The 17,607-nt window shown below is 37.4% G+C and overlaps 2 protein-coding genes across 2 annotated transcripts in view; both read left to right on the top strand.

The window, feature by feature from the left end:
- Window positions 1-3,479: 3,479 nt before the first annotated feature.
- LOC105292695 (N-acetyllactosaminide alpha-1,3-galactosyltransferase-like) lies at window positions 3,480-12,069 on the top strand. The gene is made up of 5 exons (XM_011361030.1): window positions 3,480-3,559; window positions 4,707-4,739; window positions 7,403-7,456; window positions 8,927-9,058; window positions 11,355-12,069. Exons 1-5 carry the CDS (start codon window positions 3,480-3,482, stop codon window positions 12,067-12,069), a joined length of 1,014 nt encoding a protein of 337 aa, XP_011359332.1.
- A 2,393-nt stretch (window positions 12,070-14,462) lies between these two features.
- LOC105292694 (N-acetyllactosaminide alpha-1,3-galactosyltransferase-like 1) overlaps window positions 14,463-17,607 on the top strand; it is a 19,022-nt gene continuing 15,877 nt past the window's right edge. Inside the window, exon 1 of the mRNA XM_011361029.1 lies at window positions 14,463-14,467. Within this exon, the coding sequence (XP_011359331.1) occupies window positions 14,463-14,467 (5 nt within the window). The remainder of the gene's footprint in view (window positions 14,468-17,607) is intronic.

Below are 17,607 nucleotides of genomic sequence, written 5' to 3'. Positions count from 1 at the left end.
GGTTTGTTATTGAAGTTAAGCTGGTACAAATTCTAATTTGAGTGTTACAGTTTGGGATGTTAAATACAATCCTCTTGATGACCACTAAGAAAATATCTATAGAATATATACAAAAGGAAATGAGAGATTTTAAAATATTTCACTACATACACAAAGTCAACAAAAAGACAGTAATGCAGGAAATAATGGACAAAAGAAGCTAAAAAGCATATAGAAAACAAATAACACAATGGGAGAATTAAGTTCCTCCTTATCAGTAATTGCTTTATATGTAAATGAAAATGAAGGTAAAACTTCTATTCTCACGGAGTGGCTGGAATGACCAAGGTCATGTGAAAATACCTACATGAGTGACTAAATGTTTCTTTCTGTTTCCTTTTGTTTGCTTTTCTTTCCCTGTGTTGATTCCCTGTTTATTGTAACCATGCCTTTTTAATTGTAAGAGGTCTCAAACATTTCCTAAAAGTAGTGGGGCTTTAAAACAGGTTTCTTAATATTATTATGTCTGTTCATGCTTCACAACCTTATTTGTTCAACCGAGGGATGCTGCATTCCCCCCTTCTTCCTCTTTCCCCCACTCCAAAAGCACCCTCGCCTAGAGAGACTCTTACAATCACAGAGTGTAGAAACTTCTGCTCGTGGGTAGCTAAGGTGGCTTCTGATTAGTTTAAATGTAAATGGACTTTTATTTCCTCTCTTTTTCACACAGAATGATTTGTCTTTTATTTCATCGAACTTTTCTTCTATAGTATTCAATCTGTTTATAAGCCCATCCATTAACATTTTCATTTTGAATATAGTACTTTTAGAGTTCTGGAATGTCCATTTCTTCATAGCTTCCATTTCTTTGCTGAGAATTCCTATCTTGTTAATTCATTTTGACCAAGTTTTCCATTATATTGTCAAACATTTTTATACTGGCTGCTTTAAAGTACTTGTTTACCACTTATGACATCTGAGTTACATCGAGGTCCATTTCTTTTCAATATGGGTCCCATGTTCCTGTTCCTTTGCATGTCGAGTAACTCTCTAAAAATTTATACATGACATTATGAATGACATGTTGTAGAAACTGGATTCTGTTATTTTCCTCTGAAGGGTGCTGACTTTAGTTTGAACAGATAGTTAACTGGGCTGGACGCAAATTTCAAACCCCATTTCTTCTACATGGGGCATTAGCTGAAATTTCTCATTTGTTTATGGCCTTTCAGATGTTTCTATTTTCTGGGGAAACTGCAGTCTTTCCTATGCACAGACAGATCAGTTGTCATCCAACGTTTTGGTCAGAGGTTCTATGCAGGTTTTGGAGAACCTCATTCTGTGTCTCCCTCTTTCTGAGATTTTCCCTATTACTTTCAGCCTCCTCTGCATCTACCATCTCCATTCTCTGATTCCTTCGGTCTTTCTATGCGAGTTCTTGCCACCTACATTTGTGTAAATTAGGAGATAACCTCAAATGAAAAGCTGTATAAATGTGAATTTTACCCAATACACTCTCCTCATTTCAAGAATCTGCCTGTTTTTAGCCCACTCCTTTGCCTTCAAGTATTTTTAACGTTTTTTTCTTTTAACTTCATCCAGAAGTTATGGCTGTCATCCATGGGAACATAAGTCTAGTATAACCTATTCTGCTGTGACCCAAAAGAGATTCTAGCTCTGTATTAATTTAATTTAATTATTCTTTACTAATCTTTTTTTCTTCTAAAAAGAATGGAAATCAATAGAAAAATTTCTAATATTGATATGGATTTTATTTCCTATATGGATCATGTATGGTGCAGGTTATTTCAGGTAACTGTAAACCATTGGCGAATAGTAATGACTTACTCAATTCACTTTCTTCATGGTGTCTTTTGATGAGCAGAGTTTTCTTATCTTGATGAAGTTTAATTTGTCACTTTTTTGTAGAGGTTTCATCTCACCTGTGTCAGACTTTTGCCTGCAAGTTACAAAGATATTTTTCCCATGTTTTTCTCTAAAAGCTTGTGGATTTTGCTTTTATACATAGATCTAGCATTTATTTTGAATTAACTTTTTGCATGGCATGAGATATGCCCAAAAACATAGGTGAGTTGTAAAAGCCTGGAGTGAAAAAAGCCAAAAGAGTGCATGCCATACTGCTCTATTTATATGAAGTTTTACAGCAAGAATAACTCAGCCATGGTAATAGAAATCAGAACACTGGTTTCCTAGGTGGGGGAGGTAGTGACTCAAAGGGGCACAAGAAGTTACCGGGGTTGTGAGTATGTTCTATATCTTAAAGTGATTTTTACACATGCACGTGCATGTGTAACACACTCAATAAAGTGTACAAATAAACTGCATTTACTTTATGTAAATTATACTTTAATTAAAAATGTATTATAAAGCTTTGAAAAATCCACAAGAAAAGAAAGAAACTTAACGATACTATTTTTTTAAAACAATGAGACAAAATCGAGTCCCCAGGTGATGACAAAGAGAAGTTACAGGCATGTTAGTTCTGTCATCATCAAAAGAGAATCTGATGACATCATCATTCACAGAAGACTGAAATAATAAACACAAAAATGGAGAGTGCCACAGAACCAATAGTGGATTACCTGATTTATGATCTTTCAAAGGTCTCAAAACTTCCTGTTTGAAAACTCTGCCGTCTTAAGATTCTCCACATCTTCCCAAACCACTGTACCAAAAATGTTAAGTCTTTAAGGAAGAAACTGTATAAAATTCCTATATGGCCCTAGGAAAACAAAAGGTAAGAGTTTGTCCGTAATTTCAACCAAACTAAGCCACATCCAACTTCTTTTCTGCACACATATTCATATCACATAGATTAAATATTACAAAGCAGTTTTGTAAACTTGATGGCTATAATTTTAAGGTCAATGCACAAATAATCTAAAAAGTATAGTTTAGCCTATTAGTGCTCTGAATCAATTTTACATTCAAATACTTTTGAGAAGGGGCATATATTTTATACTGTTCACAGTTCTATCATGTATCTTGGAATGATCAACTTCATAATATTATTTAATTACAAATAACTAATACATTCCTTTATAATTATACAACTCTTCAGAGTTTAAGTATTTTTTCTGATATCCCACACTGAAAGACTTTGGAGAGGAAGTGGCATAACTTACCTGTAGGAAAAAGCCCTTTGTACTTTATTTTTATTTTTTAGTTTTATTTTTGTACTTTAAAAAAGATGAATGAAGTTTATAATATCTTTTGTATCGAGGCCAGCTTAGACCAGCTAACGTCCTAAGACTTTGGGCAGTTAGCTCAAATAAATGGTGTCTCTCCACTGACTCAACTCTATTTTCATGTAAAGCAACATCCAAAGACCAGAGGTGCCTTAAATCCTAGCTAAAATCCATTAAATCATCTAGTGTAAGTCATGGAGAGACAGGATTCAACACAGCTCACTCTGTATACATTGCACTTTATTTAATTTACTTTTGTCTCTCTCTCTCTTTTTTTCCTCCCAGTAAAGGATGAGATATAAAAGAAAAACAATTCTATTATTATTGCTTTTATTGTGTCTATGGGCCTTGCAAAGAGAGTATCAATTCAGGTAAATTAAAAAATTTAATGCATATTTTTTTCTGGTGTTTTAAGGATATAGTTATGTCAGAAAGGCTCACCCCCTGAAAAAATCAGCATCCAAATGTATCAATCCAAATACACCCAAACATATCCAAATGGTAGCCGAACATATGAGCATAAATATAGCCTTTGGCTTAAAAACTCTTTGTTTTCAATGGGATCAAAGCTAAAAGTAATTTTTGTAGGCCCATATGTGTGAGAAGCAGCCCATATGTGGGAAAAGCAGCAAAGTTAAGCTGCCGCCACAGTTACTATGCAATGGCAGCAATGTAATGTTAGTAAATATTATAGAGAAACTAGCATATTTAAATAGGTGTCATCTTAAGAAACATCCCTAATATTAGTGACTTCAAGCACTATGTATGGCATTTCCCCTCCACATATTTGAGACAAGCAGAAAGACTTCATTGGCAATTAGCAAATTTCATTATTTTAATGCTATTAAGTAAACGTCTCTCCTTTGTATCTCAAAGAATGTTATTTTAAGAGATGTAGCATATGAGTAATTTTTATCAATTGTTTGATATGACATAGCATATGAGTGATATTTATCAATCAAATCACCTCAGTAATTGTTATCATGTTCATTATTGTATCTTTACAACCAATAATGTATGTGTATTGGTCCGTTTGGGTTGCTATAATAAAATACCGTGATGGGATGGGTTATGAACAACAGAAATTTATTTCTCACAATTCTGGAGGCTGGAAAGTCCAAGGTCAAGGCACCGGCAGATTTGGTGTCTGGCGAAGGCCTCTTCTTGTTCATAGATAGCCATCCTCTCACTGTGTCCTCACATGGTGGAAGGGATAAGGGAGCCCTCAGGGATCTCTTTTCTAGGGGCACTAATTTTATTCATGAGGGCTCCATCCTTATGACCTAATCACTTCCCAAAGTTCCCACCTCCTAATACCACCACATTGGGAGTTAGGATTTCAACATATGAATTTGAGGGGGACACAGTTATGTGTTCATTAAGCATTTGGTAATATTAGGTAATAAAATTAGGTAATAAAATGAATATGGATTGATGGAGTATAACTCTAGTCAGCTTAAATGTTGAAGCCCCTCATATAAGTTCAAAAGTAACATAATGCTTTTTATTTTTCTTAAGCACACAGAAACTACAGAGGGTATATCAGTGCTGGTAAGTCTTTGTTTACAAATATGCTATGACCTCGTCTTTGAGGACAAAACCAGTTGGAGGGTAATGGAGTATCTGCAAGTCCTTGGTTCCTACAGGCAGGGTAAACCAAAGCAAATTTGCAAACATGTGTCAAAGAAGAGCAGAGTAGCAGAGAGGAAGGAGTGAGAACTGGTTAGGGAAACGTGTGACAGAAGCCAGAACCCAGCTTTCAGGAACTATGGGTCTTTTAAAGCTCTGGGCAAACACACAGAAGGAAAGTCTTGGCTAAAAGACTCTCAGGAGATTGTATTAGCCACAGGCCACCTACAAAATCATGCCATCAGAATGTGTGCCGAGAGGAAAACTTCCCCAAAGGCTGTGCAAGATCCAATATCATATATTCTTCAATTTTTCCTATAGTTATGGGAACCCGCATAGTGAAGTGAAAGCAATTTTCCTTTCTGACGCTTGTTGTATCCAGGGGCCTTGTCCATCTGATGGTTCTATGATTTACAACATGCGCACTAAGACCGTCACTCCATACTTGGGTGAGCTGTGCTATGCATGAAAATAATATAGTAAGAAGGTTTTCATGTGCTGGGCAGAGTATGTTTCCTCCATATATTGCCATGGCTAACAGGAGGCAGGAAGTTTGAACCACCTGAAGATAACAGGGAAATCCCTAAGCAAAGGCAGGTACGTTCAAGAAAGTCTGCTGAAGTAGAGGCTGGGGGAATAAACAGATTAAAATATTTCCTGGCAAAATGTATTCAATGCAATGCAATCGAACAAGCCTTCCCTTATTAATATTATATTCTTAGCATCAGATGTCTAATAGCCTTATCATACTAATACTCATCATTCAATGGCACCACTGTCAATGGAAGCGGGTGCTGGGTAGAATGCACCGAGTCACACCCCTGATGTTGCAGCTACTCTTATCTGCGGACATAAGAACAAAGACAGTCTTATGATATATGACTCAGTCCCATAGCTGCCTGGTCCCCTTGCTACCTCAGGCCAGGGTGGGCTCTCCGAAGATGTCCCAGCCAAGGTGCCATCAGAGTATATAGTAAGGAGGAAAAGTAAGTCCTCAGACACAACTGCTTGTCTTTCCACCTATTCTGTGATTATGGACAAGATAATCAAAACTCTGTGCCTTGGTTTCCTTATCTAGTAACATGGGGATGATAGTCATAATACCTATCTCGTAGGGGCAGATTAAAGTACAAATTACTTACTGAAGTATTCGATATATATTAGCTTCTTTTTTTTTTTTTTTGGTTGGGTAGTTTCTTTTTCAAAAATTTTTTTCTTAAGTTACAGTGGCATGTTAGCTACTAACGAAAGACATCGAACTTCATTTAGCAGATTAGGAAATACTTCCCTTAGGAAGGAATATTTAAAATGAGACCTGAAGGCTGTGTGCCAATTAGCAGGCTGAAGTTGTGGCGTGTCTGAGGAAATAAAAAAAGGTCAGCGAGCCTGGAAAAAATTACAAGTGAGGGGCCAGGTAGGAGATGTGGCTGGAACAAAGTGAAAGGTCAGATCACACAGAAGATTATGGCCATATAAGGAATATGGATATGATTCTAAGACAATGAGAAGTCACTGAACACTACTGAACAGGATAGTGATATGGAAACACTGGAGCTTCAGGAGCGTGATACGGGAAACGCAGTGGAGATATGGAAACCAGGCTGGACGGGGCAATGCAAGTACAGGGGCATGGGAATGTGGAGGCCCATTATATTAGTCTCTTTACATTTGTGACTTTTGAAATTTTTCATACTAAAAATTCTTTTTAAAAAGTGTACAGTGAGACCAATTAGGAGGCTATCGCAGTAGCCCAGACAAGGGACGATGGTGACTCGAAGTCACGTGGTGGCAGGAAATGGAGATAGGGGATGGGTCTGAGAGATGTTTTGAGGTAAAACCAGCAGGGTTTAATGATGGGACTTAACGCTGGGATTTAGGGAGTGTTCTGAGTGAAGAGCGACTTTCGTATTTCTGCCAATCCAACTGGATCCAAGGGAGATAACGCGACATGTGAAGAGGACGTACTTAGGGGAGGAGATGATAACTTTAACATTAAACATCTTCATTTTCTGGTGCCTGTGCAAACTTCAGGTAGAAGACTTCAGAACACAGATATATGAGTCTTACATTCCTGGTTGAAGTCTAGTTGTACATAAAAAGTTTGAAGCCCCAGAAAAATGTTCAGAAGTGTCAGTTGATCAAACGGAGGACCTAGGAGAAACCCTTCTGAGAATCATCATCAAATCAAGGCTCCTGAGCAGATAGGATATTTAAGGCCAATACTAGACAGAAAGTAGAGATATGTTTCCATTGTACTAGAAGGGAAAGATATTCAGTACTACAGGCAGATTTAGAGGGGAGACGGCAGAACGCTGAGGGAGCGTTCATCTGGCGGCTGCTATTTTCCGTGAATTAGAGGAATGAGAATGAGAATTAGCAAATGAAGATTTCCGGGCAGCATACTGAGTTAAAATGAGGCTGGAAATCATGATTTTTCCACGCCACTACCACCAAAGTTCGTCGTTTTTCTTACTGCTTCATGCTCATTTGGCATTCTATATCTCATTATCATAGAGCCCCTGATTTATAGACACTTAGTCTCTGATAAGATATAGTGTGACTCTTTGCATGATTTTTCTTGACAGGTCTGTGAATAGTCAACCAGAAGAATTAAAGCTAGCAGACTGGTTTTTCCCCGAGTAAGAATTCCAAATCTAACATGCGAAACTAATCCACAGATTGCTAAGCAGAAATGACCAGATGGCAGCAATACCACGACTGGCCTTCCAAATGCTGGAGAGCAGATGGATCTTTGATTCTGTTTTAAGAAATAAGCAGTGGCTGAGACCTATTGGGAATGAACATTAGGACTCACATAACCTCCATGAATGAGTGTGTAGATAACAGAAACTCAAAGGTCCTAGAATGATGGCAGGCATAAGTGTAAGGGTGTATTTGAGACCATTCGATCCTCATTTCACCAATGAGAAGAACCAAAGCCCAAATCAGATATGGATGGACTATCTGGGCAATTCATGTTTTAATACAACAGCTTCCCTCTGGCCTCTCTGCCTCCATCTTCTTATTCTGCCCATCTATTGTTCACCCTGATGCTACAGGATTTAAGGACTTCTCCTTATTAATATTTGAAAGGAGACAGGCATTTAAGATTGTTATTGAATAATAATATCCTCCCATAATACCATAACATTTATTAGATCTAATCAGGACCCAGAAAGCACACCAATCATTTAAACAGAGAATTTAATATAAAGAATTGTTACCTAGTATAAAGTTGTTAACTAGGTAACTTGAAAGACTGAAAAGGGAACTCTAGGTGTTATGGAGGGAACAACTACAAGAAGTAACCATTTCTCCTAGGGCTGAAGAAACAAGAGGAAGAGGCTGAAATTATTAAACCTTAGAAACTTAAAGCAGCCCTGGGAGCTTAAGGTCTGAAGCCACTCACCTAGTACTGGTGTCTCTGAGCTCTAGGGAGGCCTTTTGGGGTGGGGAACCAGACCTCTAAGGAGCACAGAGAGACTGGTTTTGCAAGTGTTGGAAAAACTAAAAGCTGGATTCAATGGCTGCTCTGGAAGGGAATTGCTATTGCTGTGGTGAAGACGCGTTGCTGGAATGGGACGCGCAGGAACAGCATGCAGACGCAGACCAGAAGCCCACAGGAAACAGGAAAGAGCGAGTTCCTTCCTCCTCCAGCCTTGCCATTGTCCTCCAGTGTCCTCTATTAGCAGAGCCTAACAGGGTGCCTGCTGGCAAAGGAGGAATGTGGTTCACCCGTACATAATAAAGCAGAGTATGGTGTGGTGGGTTTAGTTATGAAAGATAATAGCTTAATAACTTAACACAGAGCCCCACTAAGACAAGTAAGGCATATCTTCGTAATTCAAGGAGAATTTGTTACCTTAGACTTTGGACATTTCTCAACTACGTGTCCTCAAAGATCTTGGAATCACAGTATAACTAATTGTAAGTGTACTTTTGTAATGATTTGACCATTTCTGATAAACTGTTTTCTCCAGTTTATCATAACCATCAAGGCTTAGAGTTAGGCGTAAGGAAATGCTACAATCAGATAGTTTCTTTTACATAAGTATTATCTATAGCAGTCGTATTAAAAGGTGTTCATAATTTTTATGTCTTTCTTACAGAGCATCCATGAATGCAACTACCAACTGGTCAGCTCCAATTGTGTGGCTCGGCACTTACAAAGAAGAAGTATTGGAAAATTATTACGCAAATCATAAAATTACCGTGGGGTTGACTGTGTTTGCTGTGGGAAAGTAGGTAATGCCAAAAGTCCTTTCCATTCAGGTTCTTATTGCTGAAAATGACAGGTTATCAATAATCCCACCCCAAGAATCTAGAAAAAGTAGAGCAAAATAAAGCCAAAGCAACGGTAGTAAGGAAATAGTAAAGATGAGAACAGAAATCCATGAAATTGAAAACAGAAAAGGAATAGAAAAAAATCAATGAAACAAAAAGCTCGTTCTTTGAAAAAAAATAAAATAAAATTCACAATCAACCAGGAAGTCTGGCAAAGAAAAAAAAACACACACACAAATTACAAACATCAGGAAAGAAACAGAGTATCTTACCTCAGATCTTTGCATATTAAAAGGATAATCAGGGAGGGAATTCTACAAAACACTCTATACACATACATTTGACAAATTAGAAGAAAAGCACAAACTACCATAACTCACCCAACACGAAACAGGTCATTTGAACAGCACCTATAGTTATTGAGGAAATAGAAATCATAATTTTTAAAACTTCCAAGGTTTCCAGGCCCAGATAATTTCATTGGAGAATTCATATATTTTTAAAAATATTAATATCAATTCTAAACAATCTCTTACAAAAAACAGGAGATGCATCCCAATTTATTTTATGAAGCAAGTGCTGCCCTGATAGCAAAATCACCCAAAAGTACAAGAAAGTATTAAGCAAAGTTGAACAATGTACATAGTACTCACTAAAATATAAAGTTTATCAACTTCAGAGTAACTTGTTATTAAATACAGATAGTAATTTATTCTTTAAAAAGAAAAAAAAACAGAAAGAAGGAGGGAAGAAGGAAAGAAGGAAGGAAGAAAGGAAGGAAGGAAGGAAAGAAGGAAGAAAGGAAGGAAGGCAGGGAGGGAAAATATTTACTGGCAATGACACTGTAGATCTATAGGGAAAGACTTCCATAAACGATGTTGCAGAAAGCCGATGTCAACATGGGAAAATTAAAATTGTACCTCTGTAGCACACCATATACAAAAATCAAGTCTCAGGTAGTTTAAAGACCAAAAGTTAAAGGAAAAACTACAGTTTATCTTTATAAACTCAGGAAAGAAAATAATTTCTTAATTAAGACACAGAAAATACTAATCATAAAGGAGAAGGTTAATAAATGGGACTATTTAAATTAACTTTACCTAAGAAATCATCAGAAAAACCCAAATTGAGGACCATTCTACAAAATACCTGATCAGGACTCTTCAAAATGGTCAGGATCATGAACAACGAGGTGAGAAACCGACCCAGATTAGAGGAGACTCAATGCCACGTGTGTCCTGGAGTGGATCCCGGAAGGACGCCAAGGCTATTAGAGGAAAAACTGGTGAAATCCAACTAAATTTGTGGTTTAGTTAATAGTATTTTGCCACTGATAATTTCTAGATTTGACAAATGTACCATTGTTATATAAAATCTTAACATTAGGGAGAGGTGGGTAAAGTGTATATGGGAACTCTTTCTAAAGATTTGCAATTTTTCTGTAACTCTAATATTCCAAAATAGAGGGGTTTTTTTAAGTTGAAAAACTTTAAGTTTTCCATTGTAGTGTAAGCACCTGAGTATAAGCTCTTTTGATCAACTGTATATGCCAGACATTAAGCTTTTGATTGCCAAGGCATCTGTTTCAGACACCCATCTCAAATAAACACATTGTCAGCTATGTGATTACTAGCTAACCAACAAGATAAAGAGCCAGCTGCCCTACCATGAAATTCCCCTTTTAGAAAGCCCTGGGCAACCTAGATAATTGACTGTTTGAGTGACCCTGCTTTTCCCTTCTCACACTTTAATTCTCACTCTTATATTTTAAATTTGCCAATAAAGAGTACATTTGTGAAACCCTGAGCACCCCGCCCTTGATCTCAATAAAGGCAGAACCCCAGGTACGAACTCACACGCACACGCACTCAGTCTCTCTGTCCTTCCCTCCCTCCCTCCCTCCTTCCCTCTCTCCCTGACTCTCTCTGTCTCTGTCTCTCCTCACCTCCTCCCCTCTGCCCCCAACCCCTCGAGTCCCGGGCATACCATACACCTGTGAGGACTTGTGAGCCTTGATTTTTCAAAGTTCCCTGATGGAACTCCTCTCCTATGATTGATAGAACCTCATCAGGGAAAGGAAAGGCCGATAACTTCATGTTCTTTCACACTGCTTAAATACAACTCTAAAAGCATATCTAATATTTGATTGCTTAGTACTAAGTATTTTTGGATAAACTACAGTCAGTATAATTTAAATAGTATGTGTTCCACTAAAACAGAAGAAAATGAACTTATTTCTTTTTTACTTCACAGATATATTGAGTACTACTTGTACAACTTTATAGTATCTGCTGATAGCTATTTTATGGTTGGCCAGAAAGTCATAATTTATGTCCTGATAGATGATTTCTCCAAGATGCCTTGGATAGAGCTGAGTCCCCTCCGTACAATCAAAGTTTTTAAAATTAAGCGAGAGAAGAGATGGCAAGATATTAGTATGATGCGCATGAAGACGATCAGTGAACATGTTGTAGATCACATCCAATATGAAGTTGACTTCCTCTTCTGCATGGACGTGGATCAAGTCTTCTTTCAGGAATATGGATTGGAGACCCTGGGGGAGACAGTAGCTCAGTTACATTCTTATTGGTATAAGGCAAACCCTATAGATGTACCTTATGAGAGAAATCAGTTATCAGAAGCATATATACCTATCGGTAAGGGAGACTTCTATTACCATGCTGCTGTATTTGGTGGCACTCCCATTCAGGTTCTCAACCTTGCTCGAGAGTGCTTTAAAGGAATCATGAACGATAAGAAAAATAACATTGAAGCAGTGTGGCATGATGAAAGTCACTTAAACAAGTATTTCTTTCTTCATAAACCTGCTAAACTTTTATCTCCTGAATACTGCTGGGATCATCATAGAGGATATAATAGTGATATCAAAGCTATCAAACTCTATTGGGCTTTTAAGTACTATAAAGTTCTTAGAAGAACAGATAATATTTTAGCCCTTTTGCAATAGTTCTGAATTGAAGAGCATCATTTCATCTTATATCGTAGATAATTAGCACGTGACAAATTTTAGCACTAAAAAACTCACTAACAAAATGACAAGCCCACCATCATGGCATACTCACACTTTTCCTCACATTCATTTCGAATCATCTAACATGAGATGTAGCAGTGGCAGAATGGATATATTAACAATATGATGATGTAGTGACTTCATATCCTCTGTGAATGTTGAAGATATATTATTCGTTGGATCGCATCGAACAAAATAGGATCTGTCACAAGAAAATGAAACCTAAAATATGTTCATTGATCCGAGTAGATATACTTTTCTCATATTGCTTAAGGAAAGTGATTGTCTAAGGTGTGGATAAGGGACAGTCACTGCAACTATACTAATATACTCTCTATGTAAAACTTTGAGAACATTAAAGCTGCCGCCAGATTGGCAAATGGTGGCATTCAAAAACAACTATGTTTTAAAACTGCAAAATTGCTTGTTGTAAAAACTAATAAAAAAATAAAATAATATACAGAGAAAATCGAAAGCCTTCCTTTATTCTCTCTTTGAAAACCTTTCCCTCAATATTCCTTTTATATGCATTTATATGCCTACCACATGCCTACACACATACACATAGGCACATGTGTGTGCTTATATAATATTTTCTACAAACTGATTTATCACACACATGCACACATACATGCATGCATACACATTTATCAGTAGTCAGTGTCCAGTTAGGAAAACAGAAACTACTATTCTATGTATTTCAAACAGTGGAAATTTAACATAGGGAATAGGACATATAAGTGATAAAAGAGCTGAGGGACACACAGGGGAGAGTGAAGCAACACAGAATTTTGTACAACTTTATATTATATGCTTTTTTTTAAAGTGAAGGCAATAGCACTCCTGACGGATAAATTGTAAGGTGTCCAAAAAGAGCTACAACCTGGCATGAGTTGCCTGACATGAGCTGGGACAACAGAGGGGAGTTTTAGTCACTGCTACAGATGCCACTCGGGAGGAAGGGAGAAGGGGGGAGGTGCTTTTCTTCTTCTGGCCTCTCTTCTGCTGTGCTTTTCAATGTCTGGTGCTATACAACAGTCAGATGCAAGGGAGTCTGGGAAATGTGGGTCTCTGCCACACTAAGCAGAGAGTGGGAAAAATGAGAGAGAATAGAGTCAACAAATGGCTGCCACAGTCCACCCGTTTTGTCACGAAGCTCCCATTCTCACACTTCTACCCATACCTAATTCATAAAATGACTTCATGTGTCCACCTTACAGAATTCAGCTAACTTTCGTACACATAATCGCTTTATTCGAGAAAGTGAAACACAAAGGTTCTGTCACCATGTCCAAGACCCAGGTGATATGAGGTCCTCTCCCTCAGGACTATATACAGCTCTTCAGTTTGGTGAACTCTGATCTAATTTGAAAAGAAAAAACCTAACACTCCTCATTAAAAAATAGTAGGGGAAGGAAAAAGGAAAAATCACTGTTTTACATATAAAGATAGATACCTATATGTAATAATATAGATTTACATTTATGTTTATATTTATAATAAAAATATGCATGCCTGCTGCAGTCCTCTGTGCCTATTTCAGAAGCCCATAAAGGACCTCAGACTTTCTTGTCACCAATTTTCCAATCTCCCCAAGTCCAATCTCGTAGAATGACTTCCATGTGATAATGGATTGCAGCTGCATGTATCCAAGCCTACGGTTTGATGGATCAGGTAACATTAAGTTATTGGTGGGTAGGAGAGGCCACAGCTCTAACAAATTTAGAATTCCATGCGTACAGCATTCATTCTCTATCTGAGCTATGCAAAATGCTCCATTCGGTATCTATGTTTGCCACTTGGACCTGCTAAGGGGCACAGAACCTTGTTCTGTAGACTGTACCTTATACAGAACCTCCTCTTGCCCTGGGCCCCACTCAAAATAGGCAGGGTTACCAGTTTCCCAATAAATAAGTCAGAGTGGCACACTCAAATATAATATTGGATATTGGATATTGTCTCCAATATCCAAAGAGTTCCACTGAGCTTTATGCCTCTGATTTGGTGGCAAGTGGTACAAGGTTTAGGAACTTGTCTAGGGCAGATAACCCTGCATGTTCCTCAGAAATGTCACTGATGTGTCAGGCCTCCGAATTTTATGGGGGTTTTCCTCCACTTCCTGGTATGCATTTGTATTAGCATGATGTCTGGGATTCTTGTTATTTTCTGCTCAAAATTATGCTAACGGTGGTAGCCTGTGAGATGTCCAGATGATGAAGGACTCTGTGGATTATATTATGACAGTGCAGGAGAGTTCACGTAGCTCTGAGGTTTACTCTTGTCTTTGCCAGGTGAGCGCAAACTGCTTTTGATCATCCATACTAAGCGATATGAGGTAAAACATCTGTTAGCTACAGATGCAATACCAGGACTATATTCATTTGCTCCAGTAAAGATACAACATCTGGAAAAGTGGCTGTAATTGGAATCATCTCTTAATATAAAATAATTCACAGGCATTCTCTAAATTCATTTAGCATTTATACTGGCCAAACAAGCAAGTTAAACAAGGAAGTGATAGGAATCAACAGCCTCCAATGTTCAAGTCCTTGATGGTAGCACTAATCTTCACAATCTCCACAGGGAGGTGTTATTACTTTTGATTTACTGTTTTAGTAGGAAAGTCTTTTCCATTGGCTTCCATTTAGCCCTTCTTTCCCATGAGCCCTTATGCGATGGGTTAGAGATTGATGTAAATATTCTGATGTAAATATTGCTAAATATAAATAGTTCGACCATGAATTCAGGACTTCAAAAGCTGCAGAGTGGCTCTTTTATATGCTGGAACCACTGTGAGATAAACTCAGGGTAGAATTTAATTTATCCCCTAGTCTCCATAAGCCTTCACTCTGTTCAGTAGATCACAATGCCATTTCTAGCCTCTAGAAATTACTGTCAACTCAGAGTTAGTGTTCTTTCTGCATTTGTCCCCACGGACATAGTTATCCTAGTAAATGATCACACATCCTGCCTCAAGGTGACATAGATGTCCCTTCAATCAAGGGACTAACTGGCTTAGGTGTGGGAATATGGCGAGACAATGTAACTTATTGGGATAGCTCAAGTCAATTTTTTGCTCCCCAGGCCCAGTAATGTAAACTCCATAATTTTCAGTGACATTGCGTCTGTGTCAGTATCTCCCCTGATTTATTTCTCAATGACTTAGTGAAAGAAAATGTCCTCCTAGCCCCTCCTTTTCCCTCCTCCCTGGAACACAGTCAGAGGAAAGGATAATGGTTTGAACACGATAAATTCACTATAACATTCTCAGCTCCCTAAAGCTTTGGGTTTCTTTATTCTCCCTCAGGAAGGGGAAGCTATGACATCTTAACCTCACTGATTGTAGTCTACCACTGAATTCAAATTTTAGTTTAACAACCAAGAAAACTCTTAGAACCACTACCAGCTGACTAAGAAAATGTATTAAATCTATAGTCTCAGATTAGTGTGCCTGTTTTGATAACTTCAGCTCAATCCCATATTATATTCCATTTATCTGGATCTAACATTTGGGTTGACGAGCATTTGGGTGGTTTCCATCTTTTGGCCACTACCAAGAAAACTGCTATCAATGGTCGTAAACAGATCTTTTCATGAACATATGCTTCCATTTTTCTTGGGTAAATATCTAGGAATGAAATTTCCACATTATGTGCTTAAATTGTTAAGAAACTGCCAAACTCTTTTTCAAAGTAGTTGTGCCATTTTACATTCCCACCAACAGCATATGAGAACTCCAGTTCTCTCATCCTCACCAACACTTGGTATGGCCAGTTTTCTTAATTTTAGCCATTCTAATAAGTGTGTGGTAGTATATTATTGGGGTTTTAATTTGCATTTGCCTGAAGACTAATGAAGATGAAGACTAAAATGATTTTTTTCATACACTTATTTGCCTTCTCTGTGTGTGTTTTGTTTCGTTTTGGTGAAATGTCTGTTCAACTATTTTGCCCATTTTTTACTGTATTTCGTCCAATCTGCAGTTTCCTTTTCATTGTCTTCTGTTTTTTCTCCTATGTTTTCTTCTATATGCTTTGTTTTAGATTTTACACTAAGGTCAGCGATCCATTTTGAGTTAATTTTTGTATATGGTGCAAAACACTGATCAAAGTTATCTCTCTTTTTTTGCATATGGATATCCTAGAGCTATTTTTTAAAAGACTATTCTTTCTCTAATGAATTGCCTTTTCTTATTTGTCAAAAATCAGTTGTCCATATAGGTATAGGTCTACTTCTGGAATCTTGATTCTGTCCCAATGATTTATGTGTCTATCTTAAAACTATATGGTCTTAATTACTGTATCTTTAAAAACCAAAAAATGTGCCAAAGTAAAAGTTTACTTAAAAATGTAAAAACACAGAGACCTAATAGAAAATAACAGCTATGAACAGTTTACAGAGGAGGAATGACAATGGCCCTTAAACATGCAAAAGGATGCTCAACATCAGCCGCAATAAAATAAATGTAAATTAAAACTACACTGAGATACAATTCACACCTTTCAGACTGTTAAACACCAAAAGTTTTAACAACACACTATATTGAGAAGGATATGAGGAAATGGGTATTTTCATTATTGATGGTTTGAGTTAAAGTGGAACAACCTCTACGGAACACAATTTTGGCAACATTTACTTAAGTTTTAACTGGGTATATATAACCTTTGATCCAGCAATTCCATTTCTAAGAATTTATCGGCAATATAGCTCAACGTGTTTGTAGAGCGTATTCAAGTATTTCCACTGTGGCATTTCTTATAATAGCAAAGATAACAAACAACCAAAATGTCTGACAATAGGAAACTGGTTAAATTATGACACGGTCATATAATGAACTACAGTTCACTAGAAACAGAAGGTTCGATGTATGAGGTATAATGAAATGGTCTTCAAAATATACTGATGAGTGAGATAGTCAAAGTACTGAAGACTGTTTTTGGTATGCTGCCATCTGTGTAAAAGGAGGGAACTACACACACACACACACACACACACACACACACACACACACACACACACACACACACACACACACACAAAAGCCAAGAAACTGAACTGTGGCTGCCGCTGGAGATGGGGTACTAGGAAGAGTCAGGTGCTGCGGGGAGACGATTCAGTGTGCATTATATAACCTTCTGCTAGAATTTTTTTTACTCTATATGCGTGTCTTTCTTTTTCAAAATGAAAAACTAATTTATTTTTAAAGAAGAAGGGCAAAATAAAGGTGCATGCTACCTCAAATTAAGAGTGATTATCTCAGGACGGTGTGATTACATGTGATTATCATTTTCTCCTTTGTGCTTTTATGCACTTGACAAAATTAAGAACATGAAAATGTGTCACTTCTATAATCAGAAAAGTAAGTACTTTAAAAACATTCTAAGAAATCATAAGAAGGAATTAGCTTTACCTGGGATAGTTGAACAATGCCTAGAGGATGAGAATAAAGATGTTTTGCTTTTTGTGTCATTCATA

Source organism: Pteropus vampyrus, unplaced genomic scaffold (genome assembly GCF_000151845.1).
Source record: "Pteropus vampyrus isolate Shadow unplaced genomic scaffold, Pvam_2.0 Scaffold61, whole genome shotgun sequence".
In the NCBI taxonomy this organism is placed as follows: domain Eukaryota; kingdom Metazoa; phylum Chordata; class Mammalia; order Chiroptera; family Pteropodidae; genus Pteropus; species Pteropus vampyrus.
This window is presented reverse-complemented; position numbering and strand designations above follow the sequence as displayed.